The following is a 17,923-nucleotide window of genomic DNA, read 5'->3' as shown; positions in this document are numbered from 1 at the left end:
CTGTAGAAGTCCTATATTCCCTTAATACTCTCAGAAAACCCAATTTTGAACTATTCCTCAAAAATCTATGTTGTTTGTTACCTTTATTTAACAAGGAAGGAAAAAAACTGAGATTAAAAATAGTACCCTGGGCTGTTTTATATCCTTGTTCTTTATGGAAAAAACCTGGACACCCACATTTGATAGTTATTTTTACTATTCTGAAACATCTGACTCTAATTTCCCATTCAAATTTAACCCCTGACCTAAAAGTTGACTATTTTCCCCATGAGCATAAATATAGAAATGTATGCAAAATTTAAAAGAAATGTGAATGGCGACATAAACACTTTTACAACATGATATAAAATGATAGGAATTCATGCCTACATACTAAAAACCTGCAGATTATTCTTTTTATATGTTGTGGTGAATCATCTGTAAGTGATCTGCTTTGCAGCAATTGTTCTTTTCCATAGTAAATATCTTCTTTTAATCGTCACTACTGGAAAAACACAAGTAAAATTTCTCAGTGCAACAATGACTCAGGAATATTTTACTTCCAGTATTCCTGCAAGACGTGACAGTTAGCAAGGTGTGTAGCATGCATGACAAAAGGACCTCCCAGATGTGGAATGCAATTTTGATACACCCAAGCTGTTTGTGCCATGACATGTCCAAGTACATGTGTTCAGACCAGGTTTTCATGGAAGGATTTGTAAGATATGCCAACTTAAACTCATTTAATTATTTCCAGCATATTTGATCTTAACCAGATTAGAATGTATGTCATAATTCTTATGTAACTTGCTTAAAAGTGACATATTTGGAAAAACATAATTCCATTTGTTTAACTAGTTTATCTTAAGTGCAACATTGAGTACAGTATCACTGAACTTAAGTTTCTTCCTTACTTTCAGTTTTGAATTTGTTTCCCTTTTTGCCCGTTTTTAGGTATTGGAAAATCCTTTACATTCCTAAGTATTTTTAAATTGCCTTGCAATTGAATCAAACCACTGTTCCTTAAAAATATGTCCAAGAGATAATAAAACAAGCATAAAAACTCCTTTCTAACCTACGTGACCCAACCAGGAAGCCAGCGACCTACTGCGTATACATTTAATTGTACAACAGCGCCGCCTTCTGGTAACTTTGCGGAAATACATAGATGTCTGCAAAAATTTAACATACCAAATCTTACCATTAAAGGCTACTGTATGGTTTTCTATGTTTTTGTCGTTTCATCTACAGAAAACCTTTATATTGCAGGTCATTATGAGAAAGTCCTATGTAACTTAAAACTGCTGCTGTCTTTGAGTATTCAATTTGAGGAATAGTTTGGATGTCACGAAAAGTAAATGTATTACATTACACTTAAGTGATCCATTAACTTATTATTACTATTATTATTTTGTTAACTAATCTTTATTCCAAAGCTCATTTTATTTGTATTGCAGACATGTTGCAATGTGGCCATTTTTAAGCTTACAGTCTTTTGACTAAACTTTTGAAAATGCAGCATTAACCAAGTACACAAAGATGAGCAGACAGAGTTCAGACTGAGCATACACTGAGGTGTTTAATAAAGTTGACAGTTTATACTGTTTGGGACTTCACAGAAGAACAGATTCTATGAAAGAGTTGTTTACTTCATTTTATACAGAATAAGAGAGAGAAAAAAAAATTACACATGAAAAGCCAATATTTGCACTTTTTTGTGTAGAATACAAATTTTGTACAACAACATCTAGCATAGTATCTTAATTGTTCAATAAAAAGTTCACTTGAATAATTATTGTATGTTGAAAATAAAATAACACATTCAAGCGAAAACAAAAATGCAGATTAACTTAAAATCTATTTCAATTTTAAAACAAATAATTTTATTATTGGCAACAAAGTCCAGCTTGTGCCGCCAAACGGTCTGAGCACTCAAACCGAAAACAGCTCCTTTAGTTACGTGAACTATTAACTACAGACACTTACCAAACACTTAGTTCTGTTTATAAAAGCCATGAAGCGAAGCGGTGTGCTCTTGCACAGCAAAGTGAAGAAAGTCCTCTCCAGAGGTTCATCGATTACCCTTTCCTTTCACATTCATCAGTTATGCACAATTTGGACGAGGACGAACAGAGCGAATTGTATCACCGTGCATTCACCATGCAATATCTTGTGTGAGTTTGCAGTGAAGAGGGGCGGGATCTGCTCCCGCCCAGATGATGTCTGCATTGTCTTTTCCGTACAGGAGTGAGAACAAATGTGGTGCAATTTCTCTTTGGAATAAGGCATTTCCTAACTGTGCATATTGGTAGAGCAACTACAAAATTCCCTGATATGCCATCAAGTGCTAAAAAATGTGCTCAACTATGAGGCGGTGCTGCCAAGACAGGCTGATTTCTGTTGAAGTCATTTATTATTGCTATTTTCCTTTGCTGTGTTAAACTGGATCACAAAAAGGGTAATTAAACACTATGGTGTATATTTATGTGTCATAAAGTGTCTCGCAAAAGCAGTCAGTTGAACTTTTTCAAAGTTTGTCACATTACAACCACAAACTGCAGTGGATTTTATTGGGATTTTGTGTAATTTTTACAAGTTAAACAGTATAAAGTGTGGCCTCAATTTGTATTCGCTTCTTTTTCTTCAGAGGTCAGCTTTTTGAGTTTGTCTGGGTGCAATGGAGGAGAGTATTAATCAGAGAAACAGCCACTCTGGTATGGCTGCTTCAAGAGCACACTACAAATCTGATCTTGCAAAAAAAGAGTGCCAAAAAAGGCAATTGTTGTATGAAAGCGAGACCAAAAATTAAAGTTTTTAGCTCCCCACCCATTATCATAAGATAGTTGAAAAATAGCAGGAAAACCAAAGACATGTATATATCCAGGCTACTTTAGGATACCAAGAAAAGGGATCAATGTTTCTTGAAGTCTGTCTATCTAATCTGACTCAGGTTGAGGTGTTTGGTAAATAACATTGGGATAAAGGTTTATTACATAACCCCAAAAATGTGTGGTTGTAGTTGTCGCTAGAGGCAGAAAACACATGCCACACTTTCCAAATTTTTGTTTGTTAAAAAAAAAAATATATATATATATATATATATATATATATATATATATATATATATATATCTTGCATTTCATAAGTACTGTGCTGTGTCATGCACAATCCCAATAAAATTCATTAAGACTGGTGGCTGCAACGAGACACAGTTTGAAAACGTTCAAGCTGTATGAATACTTCTTACAGGAAAATGAATATGAGGAGATGGCCCAAACGAGATTGATGATAATAAAATTGTAGTCCAGTAACTTCCAGCTGTGGCACTTCAGAATAAGAGGCTAACAGTCTGACACTCTTTCCCCTGACAGCTTGTGGACTGAATATGTTTAGTAATGACATCATAGCATTTATATTTCATGTGAAGTGGGGTTAAATCTGCATAGATCTGCAATGGTGTAAAACTGTGGGGAGGTTGGGGGGCAAGGGGGGTGAAGGATGCCCAAGGTTACTAACAAACACAAGACAGGTCATGGAGAATGCACAGAGAAATCCGTCTTGTACAGAAAAATTCTCATACAAATGTGTGCCTCTCAGCAGGAAATATAGAAGTCAGTCAGTGTGCTGTTATCTGATGAATGGGTTATTCCTTTTGAAATGGAGAATTAAAGCCGCCACAACCCTGTTTTTTTTTTTTTTTTTTTTTTTTTTCAGTCATTGTTACAGTGTAATAACACAGGCTGTATGCCAAAGCAACTTTCAATTTCTTTGCAAATTTCTGGCTCCTATTGTTCCTACTACAAGGTTACAGCACTGTCACTAAATGGGGATAAGCTTGTGATAGGATTTCTTCAGCCAATTGGGTTATTACGGGTATTTACAACCACATGTGGGCCCGCATATATGATTATTACACCAGCAGCTCTTCTGTGTTTAAATTTGTTGAGTTAAATTCCAAAAGCCAGTGGCAGGATGAGCCAAATGGCCTCAGAGATGGTTTTCATTCAGTTGAGTTAGAAGCAACAACAATAGAATATTCTCTGTTGTGTGAGCTAAAACTGCGGGTTTGAATTGTGGCAGTAACTTCAGCACCTGGTGTTAGACACAATAGGTAAGAAGAAACCCTATTTCCCCCAGCCTTTTGATCATCCTTCAAAAAAGAAAAAAAAGAAAGAAGAAAAGTTTGATCTTACTTAATTCGTCATAGAGTGTATTCAGGGCAAACAAGACAAAACCAATAATCTATAAGCAAAAATTTGTCAGAGTTTATGCAGAAATGACTGAACAAAACCTTGAAATATGGACCAGTGACTTCTTTTTTTTTTCTTAAAGGTCCACTCCTGTAAACTCAGCTGTAAACCACAAAAATATACTTTTCTTGAAAACGGTGTACTCACCACCCTGGTAATATATATATATTAAAGTTGCTATTTACACAACAACAACAACAACGAAAAAAAAGACAAAACGCTTGGCTCATATTTTGACATTGTACAAATAGAACAGCAAACGCCCATGGCTTTTTGATTTCGGATTCAAGAATCAGCTTTTTGTGATTTTCACACCGCAACAAAGTACGATGAAAAATACAGAGTATGATGAGAAAAAAAAAACAAAAAAAAAAACAAGACAGGCAGTATTTGAGCAAACTGTAGAGAGATTACAGCAACTGTACAACACAAAAACCCAAGCTTTGGCTTATTTAACTAATGAACTGTTGCTCAAATGTGAACACATTGGCTTACTAACCAGCTCAACTGGACAGGTTTGCATTATCTTAACTGTATATCTATACACCTTCCTCTTTTAAATTATAAAATGAATTATCATTATTGCAATAAATTCTGATGTTATTTTACCTCCCATGTTGTTGTTTTAAAGTTGTTTTAGCTTATTAAAGAGTCTTGAAAGACCTCGCCATGATGTGCTCTGTGTCAAAAGATCATATGGATTTAAAAAATTTAGAGAGGCCCCCCTTTTAGACCAAACTTGTGTGATTGCACCGCTGTATTTGGACATACTTCTTGACGTGAACATCCTATGTAATTAGAGAGTCCTTAGCCTGAAAGCAACACAATTTTCTGGGATTGTTTGCGAACTTGCGAGCACGACAGCAAAACAGCAACTACATGTAAGTGTCTGACTAGACCAGTGGCTACAATATTCTACCGCTTATCGCTTAACAATTTTCTCTCATCTGCAGACGCCTTCTGAACTGCACCAAGTACCTGATACCACCTGCCAGTGCCCAAAATGTATTTAGATTATTTAACCTTCCTGTATCAGTTTTAGAATTGACTTAAATATGCCCTGACATCTTCCAACGTTACATCCCAGAATTACAAATCGAAGTGGAGTTGAATAATAGAATAATGTTGACAGCTCTAAGGACCCTCGCTCTGTCTTTTATCCCCATGTCTAATCCCTCCCTTTCGCTCTCTCTCTGTCTGGCTGGTGACTGCAGACCGGATCAGAGCTCCTTATGTCACCCATGAGTCCATGCGCAAGCGCTTGACTGACGGGCTCTCCCTGTCCTCAGAGCCGGCAGGGGGTCTTCCGAGTCCAAGCGGGGAATGGAAGTCCGCCCGGTGGTCCTCGCGGTCGCTGCCGTCATATGAGCTGCAGGACGAGCTGAGGCTGTCGGCGGGCGAGCGTCCCAGGACTTCCTGCCGGCTGGAGCCTTGCTGGGGCTGCTGTGGGGGGAACCCGGATGGGGTGACCCGCTCGCGGGGCGGGGAAATGGGCTCAGACTTGATGTTTATGCTCTGGCTGGTGCTAATGGATAAGTTGGAACCCTGAGGTAGGTGACTTCCACCACTGCAGCAGAGACAAGAGGAACATCTCATGTTCAGTTTACAACAAAAGTGAAAAACAAAAAAATAAAAAAACAGTGCTAAAAGACAGGAATATGTAAGTGAATGATTCAGAATGATATCACAGAGGACCGTGGGTGTTGCTTTTATGCGAGGGTGTCTGTAGAGCGTGCCTTTGTTTGCAAGTGTGTTACTTACACCAAAGAATTAAGAGCTGCCTGGCCTAGTTGATGCTGTTGCCATGCAGACATGGAGCCCAGAGAGAGGCCGGGAGAGCTGAAGCCCTGCAGGGAGGAGATATCTGCACTGCTCAGCGAGTACTCTGTTAAAACAAAAGCAGTCACACACTCACAAACTGAGAACTAACTCACATTTCACCTTCACAACTGTGCACTAGCAAGAAAATAGCAGGAACAAGGAACGTGAACCACAAGCGGTCCCAGCTGAGGGGGCTGCTTTCGGTGTAGGGATGAGGGCAGAAGGTGCAGACTCACCAGCAGGATTGTAGGCGGTGGGCATGCCTGAGTAGACCAAGCCCTGTGGGGGCAAGCTGGGGGTGGTAACAGACACAACAGGAGTGGCAAGAGGCTGGGTGGACTGGGAACTGCTTATCCTCTGGGTGTTCTGTAGGACACAAAAGCAAGATGGAGGAAATAAATTCAGCAAATATACTAGTCCACTGTATACTCTCATCGCAGAAATTAAAAAGTACTTGAAAATATTCTTTTTTTTTTTTTTTCCCCTTAATTTTACACCGGACATTATCCACCACAAGGTGGCAGTGAAGCTGTGCAAGTTAGCAAAAATATATAACAGTATTTGAAATTGTACAGTTAAAAACCCCAAGTCATAATCACCAGATGTCCATCTCAGTAAATTATAACATAAAATTCAATTTAATCTAGTGATTAACTTTATAAAGTGAACAGTCTGAATTGTATAAATTCAACTCACACAAAAAGACATACAGTATTTTAAGTGTTTGTTTTTTTTTTTATTTTGATGATTAAAGGTCACAGTTAACAAATTCCAAAAATAAGATTCACAGAAAATTATGATATTACGTAAGAGCAGTAAAAACAGAAATTTCACCCTACTGCGCAGTATGTTTATGTAAGGTGAGGGACTGCATGTGGACACAGTATTTGGTTAGGGCTCCTTTTGCATAAATTACTGGATTAAAGCAGTGTGGTATGGAAGCAGCCTGTGTTCCACGTGACATGTTAAGGAAGCACAGGTAGTTTTAGCAATAGCTTCAGCTACTCTACAGTTTTGGTCTCTCATTGTCCTTTTGATTGTTATAAAAAGGATAATGAGACTTCGATTCAAGTCAGGTCATTTTGCTGGCTATTCAAACACAACGACACAATGAAAACTCACCAAGTTATCAGAACTTCTGGCAGTATGTGGACAGATGCCAAGTCCTGCTGGAGAACCAAATCAGCATCTCCAGAAAGCTAATCAGCAGGTGGAAGCATGAAGTGCTCCAAAAGTTCCTGCATTCACTCTTGAATTTATAAAACACACCAGTAGATGACATGACTCCCAAAATATTCACTGACTATGAAAATGTGGACTCTGTGTCACTCAAATGATATGCCAAACTCTGGGACCTTGATTTCAAAATGAAATGTTATATTTACTTTCACCCGAAAAGATGACTTGGTTTACCAACCAACAGCCAAGTCCTTTTATTTTTCTTTGGCTCAGGTAAAAAAAAAACAACAATTCTGATGTTGACTCTGATTCTGTGGTGGTTTAACACAAGTGAAATGACTGTTGCAGTCAAAGCCCCAAATACTTCCGTATGCATTAACTTCTGAAATTATGCCTCCAGGTGCAGCACACACTCTGTAAATCTCCCCCAAACTACTAAAGAGGCTTTACGTCAGAACATTTTCAAGGCTCCATTGCATTTGAATGTTTTCTACCACATTTTTCCTTCCCCTAAACTTTCCATTAGTATTACTGGATACAGCACTCTGTTGGCTGTCAGCTTTACTAGAAATAATAGCCTCAGCTATATCAGTCAGTGTAATGAACCTTTTGAAATTGAATTACTGAAATAACTTACCTTGTATTATTCTTAAAATTGAAATGTTCCTGTAAAATCTAAAAGTTTAGATTGAAAAGCACATGTGCAAATGTATTCACTAAATAAATCACAATGACAAATCCCCCGTAAAATCTACCTTTCCTTATTATAGTCTTTTTTTTCCCTGTAATATGTCAAACGTGTAAATAGTGAATTGGGATAGAGAAAACTCTCAAGATTCACTCTAAGTCCAATCAAATAAGCATTCAGAGCATGAAAAGTCAGCGCAAGACAACAGATCGCTTCTACACTCACATAACACCCGAATGAGATGTTGCAAGAGGATAACGCAAATGACACATTTCAATTCCCAGAGTGACGCACAGAGGAGCTGCGGTGGTTTTTCAGTGTAGTGGCTGGCATGCATCCACACAAACACACCTACACAGCTCAGTGCGGTCATGCAGTGAGCTTTGCTGCGAGCTACAAAATGCACACACGGCCTAATAATCAAAAGCAGACACGCTGCAGCTTTTAAAACAATGCTATGACAAACCCTCCGTGTGTAATATAACAAACATATGCGCAGCTGCCAACGGTTGCGTTTGAACCCGGATTGCATCATAAAGTTGATGGCTTCCTTGAATTGTTCCAACACTATCCGGCCAGATGACTTCACCAAACCCCAAGTATCTCAGAGAGTGATTTCATTTCGGATGATGTAATTTTCTCTCCCTCGGAAAAAGAATATACGATTTATGTTTTTCTCATTGCTCTTCAATTGTTAAACATCAAACTGCGACTGTAATATAGCAGTGTGAAAAGGATTAGCATTAGTTCTCCTCTTTCTATCACACACTCCTGCACACTGAAACTCCTGGTGACTAATATTCACATGTTTGGAACAGAGGAGCCAATTTAACAGGCCAAGGCAGTCTTCTTCACAGGACAAACTTAATGCATGCAGTGACAAAAGCTGTTGTCTTTTACATTTTTTTTTTTTTTAAAGGCAAAATGTCTCCTCTTTGAACACCGCCTTCAGTTCGCCATGTGATTACTTCGAAGCGTGTTAACATTTCAGCCATTTGCCCAGGCATTTGTCAAACTCACCAAATCCATTTCCTCCTCTTCCGACTGCCCTCGACAGAAGGAAAAGAAGAGAGTTACGGAAAAGGAGCAGAGTGATCAGGAGAGGGGAGAGGTGATAGCTGTCAAGATTTTATAGTAAAAGTAAAACTGCTGATGAGTTCTGCCACCAATGCAAAATCTTACGTTTTTATGAGCATTTATGAACAGCTGTGCCTTAAAACCTTCAAGCAGAATAAGAAATAACTTATTCTGATATAGGATACAAACTAAAACTTTTCCCTCACATCAACTCACAATCATTATAAACTACAGATAGTTGTTTTATTTTTTTTTTCCTGTTCACCCTGACTTCTCCCTGAGCCTGAAAGGAGAAACAAGAAACCCATCTTCCATCTTTCCTTAGCTGTGGGACACACTGTGAGCAGGCCAGGGCTCCTAATACTCATCCTCAATCAATAGCTGTGGGAAGACACGACAAGGGCGACAAGATATTATCTGGCTCACACCCTGGGCCCCTGATTAAGTCTTCATCTACACTCTGTCACACTGAGATGTGATTAATTTAATACCATTATGGCCTAATGACAGGCTGTCTGCAGACCTGCCACGGCAGCCACCTTCCACCGCCTCTACAGCTCAGGCAAGACTGAAGCAACCTCCAGACTGAACCTGTTTGAGATCTCAAACAGTTTGTCCTGTCTGCTCTTGATGCATCCGAGGTGCAAGAATGTTCCTTCGCAGGAACAGTTCTCCGTTACTGAAGCACTTGCAACATGTCAGCTTTTAGATAACACTTCACCCCTCTATTCTACTTAACAGTACCTTTGAAAACTACTCATACCATTCGTAGAACCAGCGTTCGTCGCAATTACAGTTGGAACTGTTACGAGGGCGAATGCGCTCTTATTTAGACCATTACATTATGGCTGTGACTGTCAGGCTAAGGTCTTTGTACTGCTGGAAGTTCTTTCTTCCAGAATTGCCCTTTTTTTTATTTTATTTTTTTTTTTATCCCCCACCGTCTTTTTATTAATTCTGATTAGCTTCCTTGTCTTTTGTTAAGAAGACAACAGAATTCTGCCACTACAAAATTTTACTATCAGGATGATGTGCTTAAAGTTTTTAAATCTGCCACAAACAGTGTATTACAAAATTGGTTGGGTGCTCAGAGGATATGTATTTATGTCAACAGATTCTCACACCAGAGCTGTGGATCTATGCAGCTCCTCCAGAATTTTTCTGAACAATGCTGCTATCTGTCACCTGGCTGGTCAATTTAGGAGGACGGCCATGTCTTACAAGGTTTGCAGTCATCTCAAATATGTTCAATTTTTTAATAATAAATTAGACAGTGCTGCTTGAAATGTGCACATATTAAAATATCCACTGATATTGTTTTAATAATTATTCTATGGTTTTAACTTCCCCACAACTTTATTGTTGACCTGGTTTGTTTCTTGGTCTTTATTGTGCATTTGGTTAATTAATGTTTATTAATAAATCTTTACAGAAAAGCTGGATTGATTCAGAGATTATATTATAAACAAGTGTGGCTTCTGAAGCCAATTGTGCCTTTATTTAAAGGTAACAGACTCCGGGAAGCTGAATACAAATGCATGCCACCCATTTTGAAACTTTCACTGTAAATGTTTTGAAAAGTATGAATCATTTTCCTTCCACTTCACAATTACGCAGCACTTAGTGTTTGCCCATGAATACCTTTGCAAAGCCCTGTATGAACCTAGAGTTCATTTCTAAGGGGTTATGACATGTTTACGACATAAGGCTGAAGGAATCTTACAGGAAGGTGAAAAAAGTGCAAAAAGCTGATTTCATAAAGAACGTTGTTGTAGCAAGTTTAATGCAGATAAGCAAAGTCCTAAATGAGGTGATAACCTCACTTGCAAACCATGATGTGCTGCGATGATAACATCAAAGACATGTGCAGGGAAATTCTGTACATGCTTCTGCTATGAAAGTTTGAATGCAGTCTCTCAGTTCCTCGGGCGGATGAAACTGGTGCGCGGCGGTGTGCTCTTTACTCACCAGTGGGGGCATCATCCCTTTGCTCGATGGAGGGATAACAACCCTCAGGTCTGGCTTGCGGCTCCCCATTCCCATGTTCCCTCCAGGAGGCGGTGGAGACTTGGTAGGCATGACTTTACCCAGGCCGTTGCCGCTGGGCGTGCTGAGGAGGCTCGGCGAGCCCCTGGGGTTAACGAAGCCGTTCCCTGCAGAGACACATGGCAACAGAAACGCATCATCAAACCAGAGGGCTGTGACTGACAACACTCCCGGCCATATGAGAAACCTCTCACGCCGTCTTGTTCCGCAGCTCGCGTGCAGCATGCGGCGTTAAGTGTTTCCAACCCTCTGGGAAGTTTTAATCGACTCGGATAATTATCCTGCGCGTTTACAAAAATAAAATGTCCATTTCAAAATTGATGAGCCTTTCATTTTTTATTGTGAATGATTACATCAAAGGCAAGTCTTTGCATCTTGGGGATGAAGCGCAGTTCACTGGCAAATGTACTGTGACCACTAAAGAGACACAACTGGGTCTCTAACAGTTGAACAAATATTCTGCTGTGTGGTTTTGTCGTGCAAACAACAGAAAAAGTGCAAGACTTTTGTCTTAATATTCACACCTTGGTGATCGTAGTCATTAGTCACTTCCCTTATTATATTTTAAATGCAAAACAAAATATTCACACCATTTTCTGTTGCACAAATACTAAACTCCTAAAATTGAAGAATCTCATCATTGGGTAGAAACAAATACTAGTTGAGAATTTTTTCTTTTTTTTCGAGTTTCAGTTCTAAAGAATTCTGTTTCACCTCATACTGTGCATCTTTACAGACCACAACACATTTAACAAAACTGTCTGAAACAAGAAAGTGACTTTGAGTTTCCCTGTTACAAGGACTCACTGTCCAAATGTGTCAAATTGTAGCAATGCTGTGAAACGTCTGCATCTGCTTAGTTTAAACTGTTGACATGTTTTAGCACGTCTTATGAAAAAAAAAATAATAATAATCTTGTTCCTGTTTTGCAAACCTACAATTTAATTTTGTTATTCAAGTGCAGAATACTAAATGACTCCTCTGAACAAAGTCTGCAGTTCTCTAATAAAAACCGGGCATCCAGCTGCTGCTGGGAAAACTGAAACAAAGCAGAAGTCATATTTCAAGTGCACTTGGATTTTAAAGGCATTGTGCTTTTAATGCATGTCTGAGTGAAATGTGTCTTCGCAACCAAAGAAATGTGGTTTTATTTCTGAAAATGATGAGAACAAAAAAGCAGAAATCACATTATCTTGCAAAACGTCGACAGATCATTAACACTTCAACAAGTTGCAGACTTGTCCATTGTCTTCAGCGGACAGAAACACAAAGTGTGTACACGACAAAGAGGCTCGGGCGTAAAATACATAATGGAACAATGGCCCCCGCTGACTGCAGATAAGGAGAGCAACAATTCATGGCCAAATAAACAGTTATGAAGCCTACAATAGTATCTCACAGCTGAATCAACAGTGTGTACAAGCAGCTATCGCCATCAGCTCTGGCTTTGATCACACACAAGACTTGGCTGCCGCTGCAAGAAAACAGTGTTTACAGAATTAGCAGGGTAAATGTCCAAGGCTCCAAAAATAGCAAGCCTGATTAAAAACAGCCAGGATGTCATTTTGTGGGAATGAGAAGTTAGTGCAAATAGGATTTCATGTAAAGGAATGGGAGGCAATGTGGCAATTTGGCACGTAAAGACCAATCTGATAACAACTAGGGAGCTGGTGTTCGACTCCGGCAGAAGGCTGCACTGCACACAAAACATGAAGTTATTTTTTGAGAGAAAACAGGACAACAGGGATGACAAATAGGCTGTTTTCACAACAGACATTTCGACTTACAGGAGGAGGGAGCCACCATCCCCGTCATTACTGGGTTATTTGTTTTAGCTCTGGAAACCACGTTGCTGTTCTGATTTGTAACATTACCCCCCATATTATAAATGATTCATGCTCAGTAGGACAGGTTATTCAAGGCTCTTTTTACAGTGCATTGCAAAATTATTCAAACCATTCAAATTGCTCCACATAGTTGGGGAATACAACTGTACAACCACTTCTGGGTGTTTTACTGTGATTTTAAATGACAGACTTACACTAAGTAGTGCATAGCTGTAAAATGTTTTTAATATAAAAATCTGAAAACTGGTGTAAATTTATATTCAGCCTCTTAATTCTGGTCCAATTAAAATCCACTGCAATAAACTCTGTCAGAAAACCCATGATGGGAAAAAACAAAACAAAAAAAAAAAAAAAAACAGAAGAAGTCTTGTCAGTCAAAAGCAAAACGTCATGCATGGAAGAAAATTGCACATTAACCTGAACACACCATTCAAGCACTACATGGTGGTAGCATCATGCTGTGGGGATGTTGTTTTTCAACAAGGAAAGGACTGCAAGTCAAAGTTTGTTTGCAAATAAGAAATGTCAGTCACTACATGGACAAAGTGATACCCTAAAACATTGGCAGTTGTTCTGAGATTTGAGTCAAGAGGCTACATGCAAATACACTCTATACTTTTTGCAGTTTTATTTGGAAAACATTTTAAAAACTGCATGTCCTGTGGAAGGGAATGCCCTTCCACAGTTACATGATAATATTTGGTAGTGAACCATGCAAGTATTTATGATGTATAAATACTTTTGCAAGGCCATGTAACTTTAAATATATAACAATATATAAATCATAAAAGATTTACAAGGTACGTCACAAAAAGACAAACAAGCATGTCAACCAAGTTGTATAGCTGCTGTGTTTTTTCTTCCAGTTTCAAAGATTTTACTTTGCTACAAAATTACATGAGAAAACATGGGTCAAGGTCAAGCAGGTTACGTCCGACCGGAACATCTTTATTGTGCAGATAAGCAGAGGAAACAACTATCCAGGTAAAGCAACTATCATTAACTTTTAATAATCTGAAGAAAAACCTCATGTCAATTTATTGTTTTGACTTGTAATAACCACCAACATAATTATAGTACTGCTATTCAACGTTTTATACAACAAAACTGCACATGAACAGTAAAAAGTCAACCAACAAATTCCCACATGCAAGCTTTGATGAGACTCCAGCCTATAAACCAATAGACACAAAGGATCTGATGTACAAAATACCCACAAGAAGTTCTCTGTCTGCTTGATATGTCTGAGGTGTTTCGGTTGTTTTCATTTTGTGCTTGAATGATGTGAGTTGTTCATCTCCAAAACCAAAATGACAGGATGAATACAATGGCTGTTGTTTTTGTTATTGTATTATTACTAGGATATATTGCCAGGATCAATTATTATCTTAGTCATTTTAGATGTTTGTCTGCACTGACATCACAACCCAAGGACAGTTTATCACACGGTCGTCTTCCAATTTATTAAAAAACAAACACAAACATTCTGCTGTGTTTTTACAGACTGATTTAGGCTTGAAGTTTCCAACTAGACCATGTTATCTGTGGAATGTGCCCTGAGATGCCTGATAAGGAGTAAGACGATTATATTCAAGCAAACGCAAGACAGGTAACACGTCTTAAACAGCTAAACTACAAAGTTATTTCAGAGCCAAGAGCCATCGGAACCAACCACAAGTTAAGACGCAGCTTGCTTCCAGCGTCTGCCCTCAATCTTAGTTATTCAGATTTCACCGGCCTTAAGTCCTCTGCCACTGAAACCTGTCAACACTGAAAGCAGTTTGGTTTCTGATCATTGTTCTGAATTATTAACATGGTATGGAAAAAAAGAGAAGGTGGTGGTGGGGGAGGGAGGGTATTACATAAGGCCCTGTGTTTACAAATGAAGCCTTCGGTTTTTATTTTCAAGATCAAGGAAAGAAAACACAGTGAGTTATTGTGCCCAGCAACCCACGTGTGTTTCTGTCAATGAGAAGAAATAATGGAAGCCAATAAAGGACAACAAAAAACAGCTTTCAACTAACATAAGCCATGCACAGATCTTTCATTGTATCTCAGAGGAATAATTCTGGGGGAAAAAAAAAAGAAAGTTGCATCACTCATCAGGTTGAATACATGCTACTTATCCAACTAATCATAGGTGGATAAATCAAAACCCACTACAGAAGAAAATTACTTTCCTAAAATAAAGGCAACATCACACAGACCCCACCCTGCTCTTGCACTACTCCATTCGCCAGTGTTGAATCATATATGGTGAAGTATTTTAATGTAGAAACAAAAGTTCAAAAGCTGCCTTAAAAGTATAAGTGCAGTTAAATCAATATTAATTTGACTTTCAGAACAATTTAAAATTATAAGTGAAGCACTTCACATTAACTCGTATGTGTAAAACACTCAGAATAAGTGGGATTAATTAAATGCATTAAACCTACTCTGCAGATACACGTATTTTGTACGTATATTTCAAAAGCTTGTACTTCTTCCAGATCAGATAATATGTTCAGCTTAAAGGTGCATTGCAGGCTCTGTTAAATCTTCAGTCTCCACCTAAACATTCAGACCAGATGGGGACCTGCACTTGAGGTTAACTGTGTGTGTACAAGTTGCAGGCAGAAAGCACATAGTGAGGAACAGAAACTGGCGTGCATGCCGCTGTATAGAGTATAGCTTGAAATCAACTTCAAAGAAAAGTTGTTGTGTTTTTAAAGGTGCTGATGAGCCATTATCTCTGCCACAGACAAGAACAACAGATGGCTTATTTCAGAAAATTCAGTAGCAGAAAATTGTTTGCCAGTGAATGTGGCCAATAATGCTCACAGTACACAGTACATGTGAGAAAGAACACTTGAACACCTAGCAAACAATCCAGCAATTAAAGCAGTAATTACTGAACAAGAAGTGCTTGGAAATAAAAAAAAAAAAAAATCTTCCTGAGCATTGTCTTCTGACAGTTGTGACACCGTCTGAGTAGAAAAGAAATATCACACAATTTGTCTTCCATCTGTCCCCTTTGAAACGCTGTGCTCATGACTGTGACTCGTAAAAAATCAGAAGTATGTCAGGAACGGTCATCTGACATGGGGGCCGGTGCGGTTTGTTCTGCTTGTGGCCTCGGCTCCTCTGCAAACATGGTACAAACAACAGCTGCAACATGTTTGCACTTTGCCAAATGCTGACGACAACACCCCTCCTCCCCCCCCACCCCTCCTGAGGGACAAGGTCTTGGTCCCGATACGGAATCAAAACCTAAAACGATCACACCGTCTTTTGATCAAATTTACTCTTTGAAGCCATTGGCCCAATGTAATAGCTCCAAACGGATGACGTCCGTGTCAAACTATTCTTACCGAATGTCATGCTGTTCTATGAGGATATGTTGTGTTTCACCAGCAATTCTGCTGAGTCATAAGGAAAGAGTTAAACTGCACCTGCCTCAACAACTCACAGAACACATTTCAGCCATGACAGGCTGTCCGGTCATTGTGTACTAAGGACTTAGTGGGATGACATGGCCTGAATAGCTGCAGGGTTATGCTGCTCTAGGCATCTTAGCCACCTTCTACAGCCTTATAGGGGCCTCCGGGGGAAGCAGATGCACCTGTTAACAGAGGTCTCCATGCAATGTCAGAAGACAACTAATTGCCGCACCTTTTTAGCAAAACTTGTTAGCAAAGGAACAAAAATAAAGTGAATTTTATTCATTCTCTTAACATTTTTTGTTTTGTTTTGCATGCTATGAAAATTTTATTTGGCTAATGGATGATCCATCAGAAATGGTGACAAGGGTTTTGAAGCAATCTCAAATAAAATGCATCTACCCAGCCAGTGTGCTAAGCAGGAGGCCTATTGGGCAGAGCAACAGAGAGCTAATGAATCTCTCCAGGAGGACTTACCCGCTGGGCTGGAGCCCGCACCACTTGGCACTGAAAGGTCTGTGGTATCCAGCATGCCACCTAATGAGATGCACAGAGTGGATATGATTAACCATCTGCATCCTTTCTGCGAGCGAGCAGAGCATGTGATGGAGATGCCAGACCAGACGTAAGAATGTCAAGCAGAGCTCATCTTCACAGCACATGAAAGTGTGGAGTCTGTGTCTTCTTGGCAGGGGGGGATTTTAAAATATATGGTTAAGGAGAGCTACATCAGCATGTTGTTTGAGTTTACATGCCTATAGGAGCTGAATTGATGAGCGTAGCATTTTAGTTTTGACAAGACCTTTGTCAAATATTTAAGTGCACTCTTGGAAAGCAGATTTTATATCAGTTTTAAAAGGAATAGATTATGTTAAATGACTCCAGGTAATTGATATCTTAGATGTAGTACATAACATTGTACGCATTGTAAGTGTCTTCACTTACAATGCGTACATGATTACGCATTGTAAGTGAAGACACATACAGATTAGTTATTCCTGAGGACTAAATCTAATGGGCCATCAAGGAGGGGCAGAGACTAATGTGGATTGCTATTACGTTATAAGAACCCAAATCTCTAATATGTCATAGCGGTCTAGTCAAACACTGTTTTACAAACATTTAAACTGTTGTCATGCTTGAATTAGGTAGTTATTTATACTGCCAATTGTTCATAGAGGAACTGAAGAACTGAAGAATCTTATCTTCTTGTGTAGAATAGATAGAGCATTTTCTGTCAGACTAACTCTGTAATAAAAGTAAAGCTTTTTCAAAAAGCCAACATATTACAGAGCTCTAACTGAATGCTGTTCAAACACTAGTTCTTATCCTGCTTTATTTTTTATATTTCGGTTTTTATCTTCATTGGAAATTCTTCACCCATTCAGCTTGTGTTTCAACTAGGAACAACATTGGTGGTGCATGTCCTCCCAATTCACTTGCTTGTATAAATAACGATAGAGTTCAATGAAAATAACAGTCCAATACAAATGTGATGTTTTTTAGTCGAATTGCTTTAAGCCAATACAAACCAGCTTTGCTTTTTCCCTCACTCAGACTAGCCAATAGCTTAGACCTCCAGGAGCAACTAATATGGATTTATACCAAATATACCAA

General features: G+C 38.8%; 1 protein-coding gene across 15 annotated transcripts in view; it reads right to left on the bottom strand.

Moving 5' to 3' along the window:
- Positions 1–3,616: 3,616 nt before the first annotated feature.
- mef2aa (myocyte enhancer factor 2aa) overlaps positions 3,617–17,923 on the bottom strand; it is a 75,300-nt gene continuing 60,993 nt past the window's right edge. For 6 of the 15 annotated variants that reach the window (XM_015050886.1, XM_015050887.1, XM_015050885.1 and 3 more), the window contains 6 exons: positions 16,784–16,843; positions 10,963–11,147; positions 8,938–8,961; positions 6,287–6,416; positions 5,991–6,114; positions 3,617–5,796 (listed from right to left, as the gene is read on the bottom strand). In XM_015050886.1, coding sequence (XP_014906372.1) covers positions 5,460–5,796; positions 5,991–6,114; positions 6,287–6,416; positions 8,938–8,961; positions 10,963–11,147; positions 16,784–16,843 — 860 coding nt within the window. In that variant the 3' untranslated portion in view covers positions 3,617–5,459. The remainder of the gene's footprint in view (positions 5,797–5,990; positions 6,115–6,286; positions 6,417–8,937; positions 8,962–10,962; positions 11,148–16,783; positions 16,844–17,923) is intronic. The other 9 variants (XM_015050889.1, XM_015050895.1, XM_015050893.1 and 6 more) reach the window with 4 other exon arrangements.

The sequence above is a fragment of the Poecilia latipinna genome, unplaced genomic scaffold, assembly GCF_001443285.1.
Source record: "Poecilia latipinna isolate Pla-1442-1.1 unplaced genomic scaffold, P_latipinna-1.0 Scaffold1017, whole genome shotgun sequence".
Lineage (NCBI taxonomy): Eukaryota > Metazoa > Chordata > Actinopteri > Cyprinodontiformes > Poeciliidae > Poecilia > Poecilia latipinna.
The sequence above is the reverse complement of the archived record's forward strand: the minus strand, read 5'-3'. Positions and strand labels throughout refer to the sequence as shown.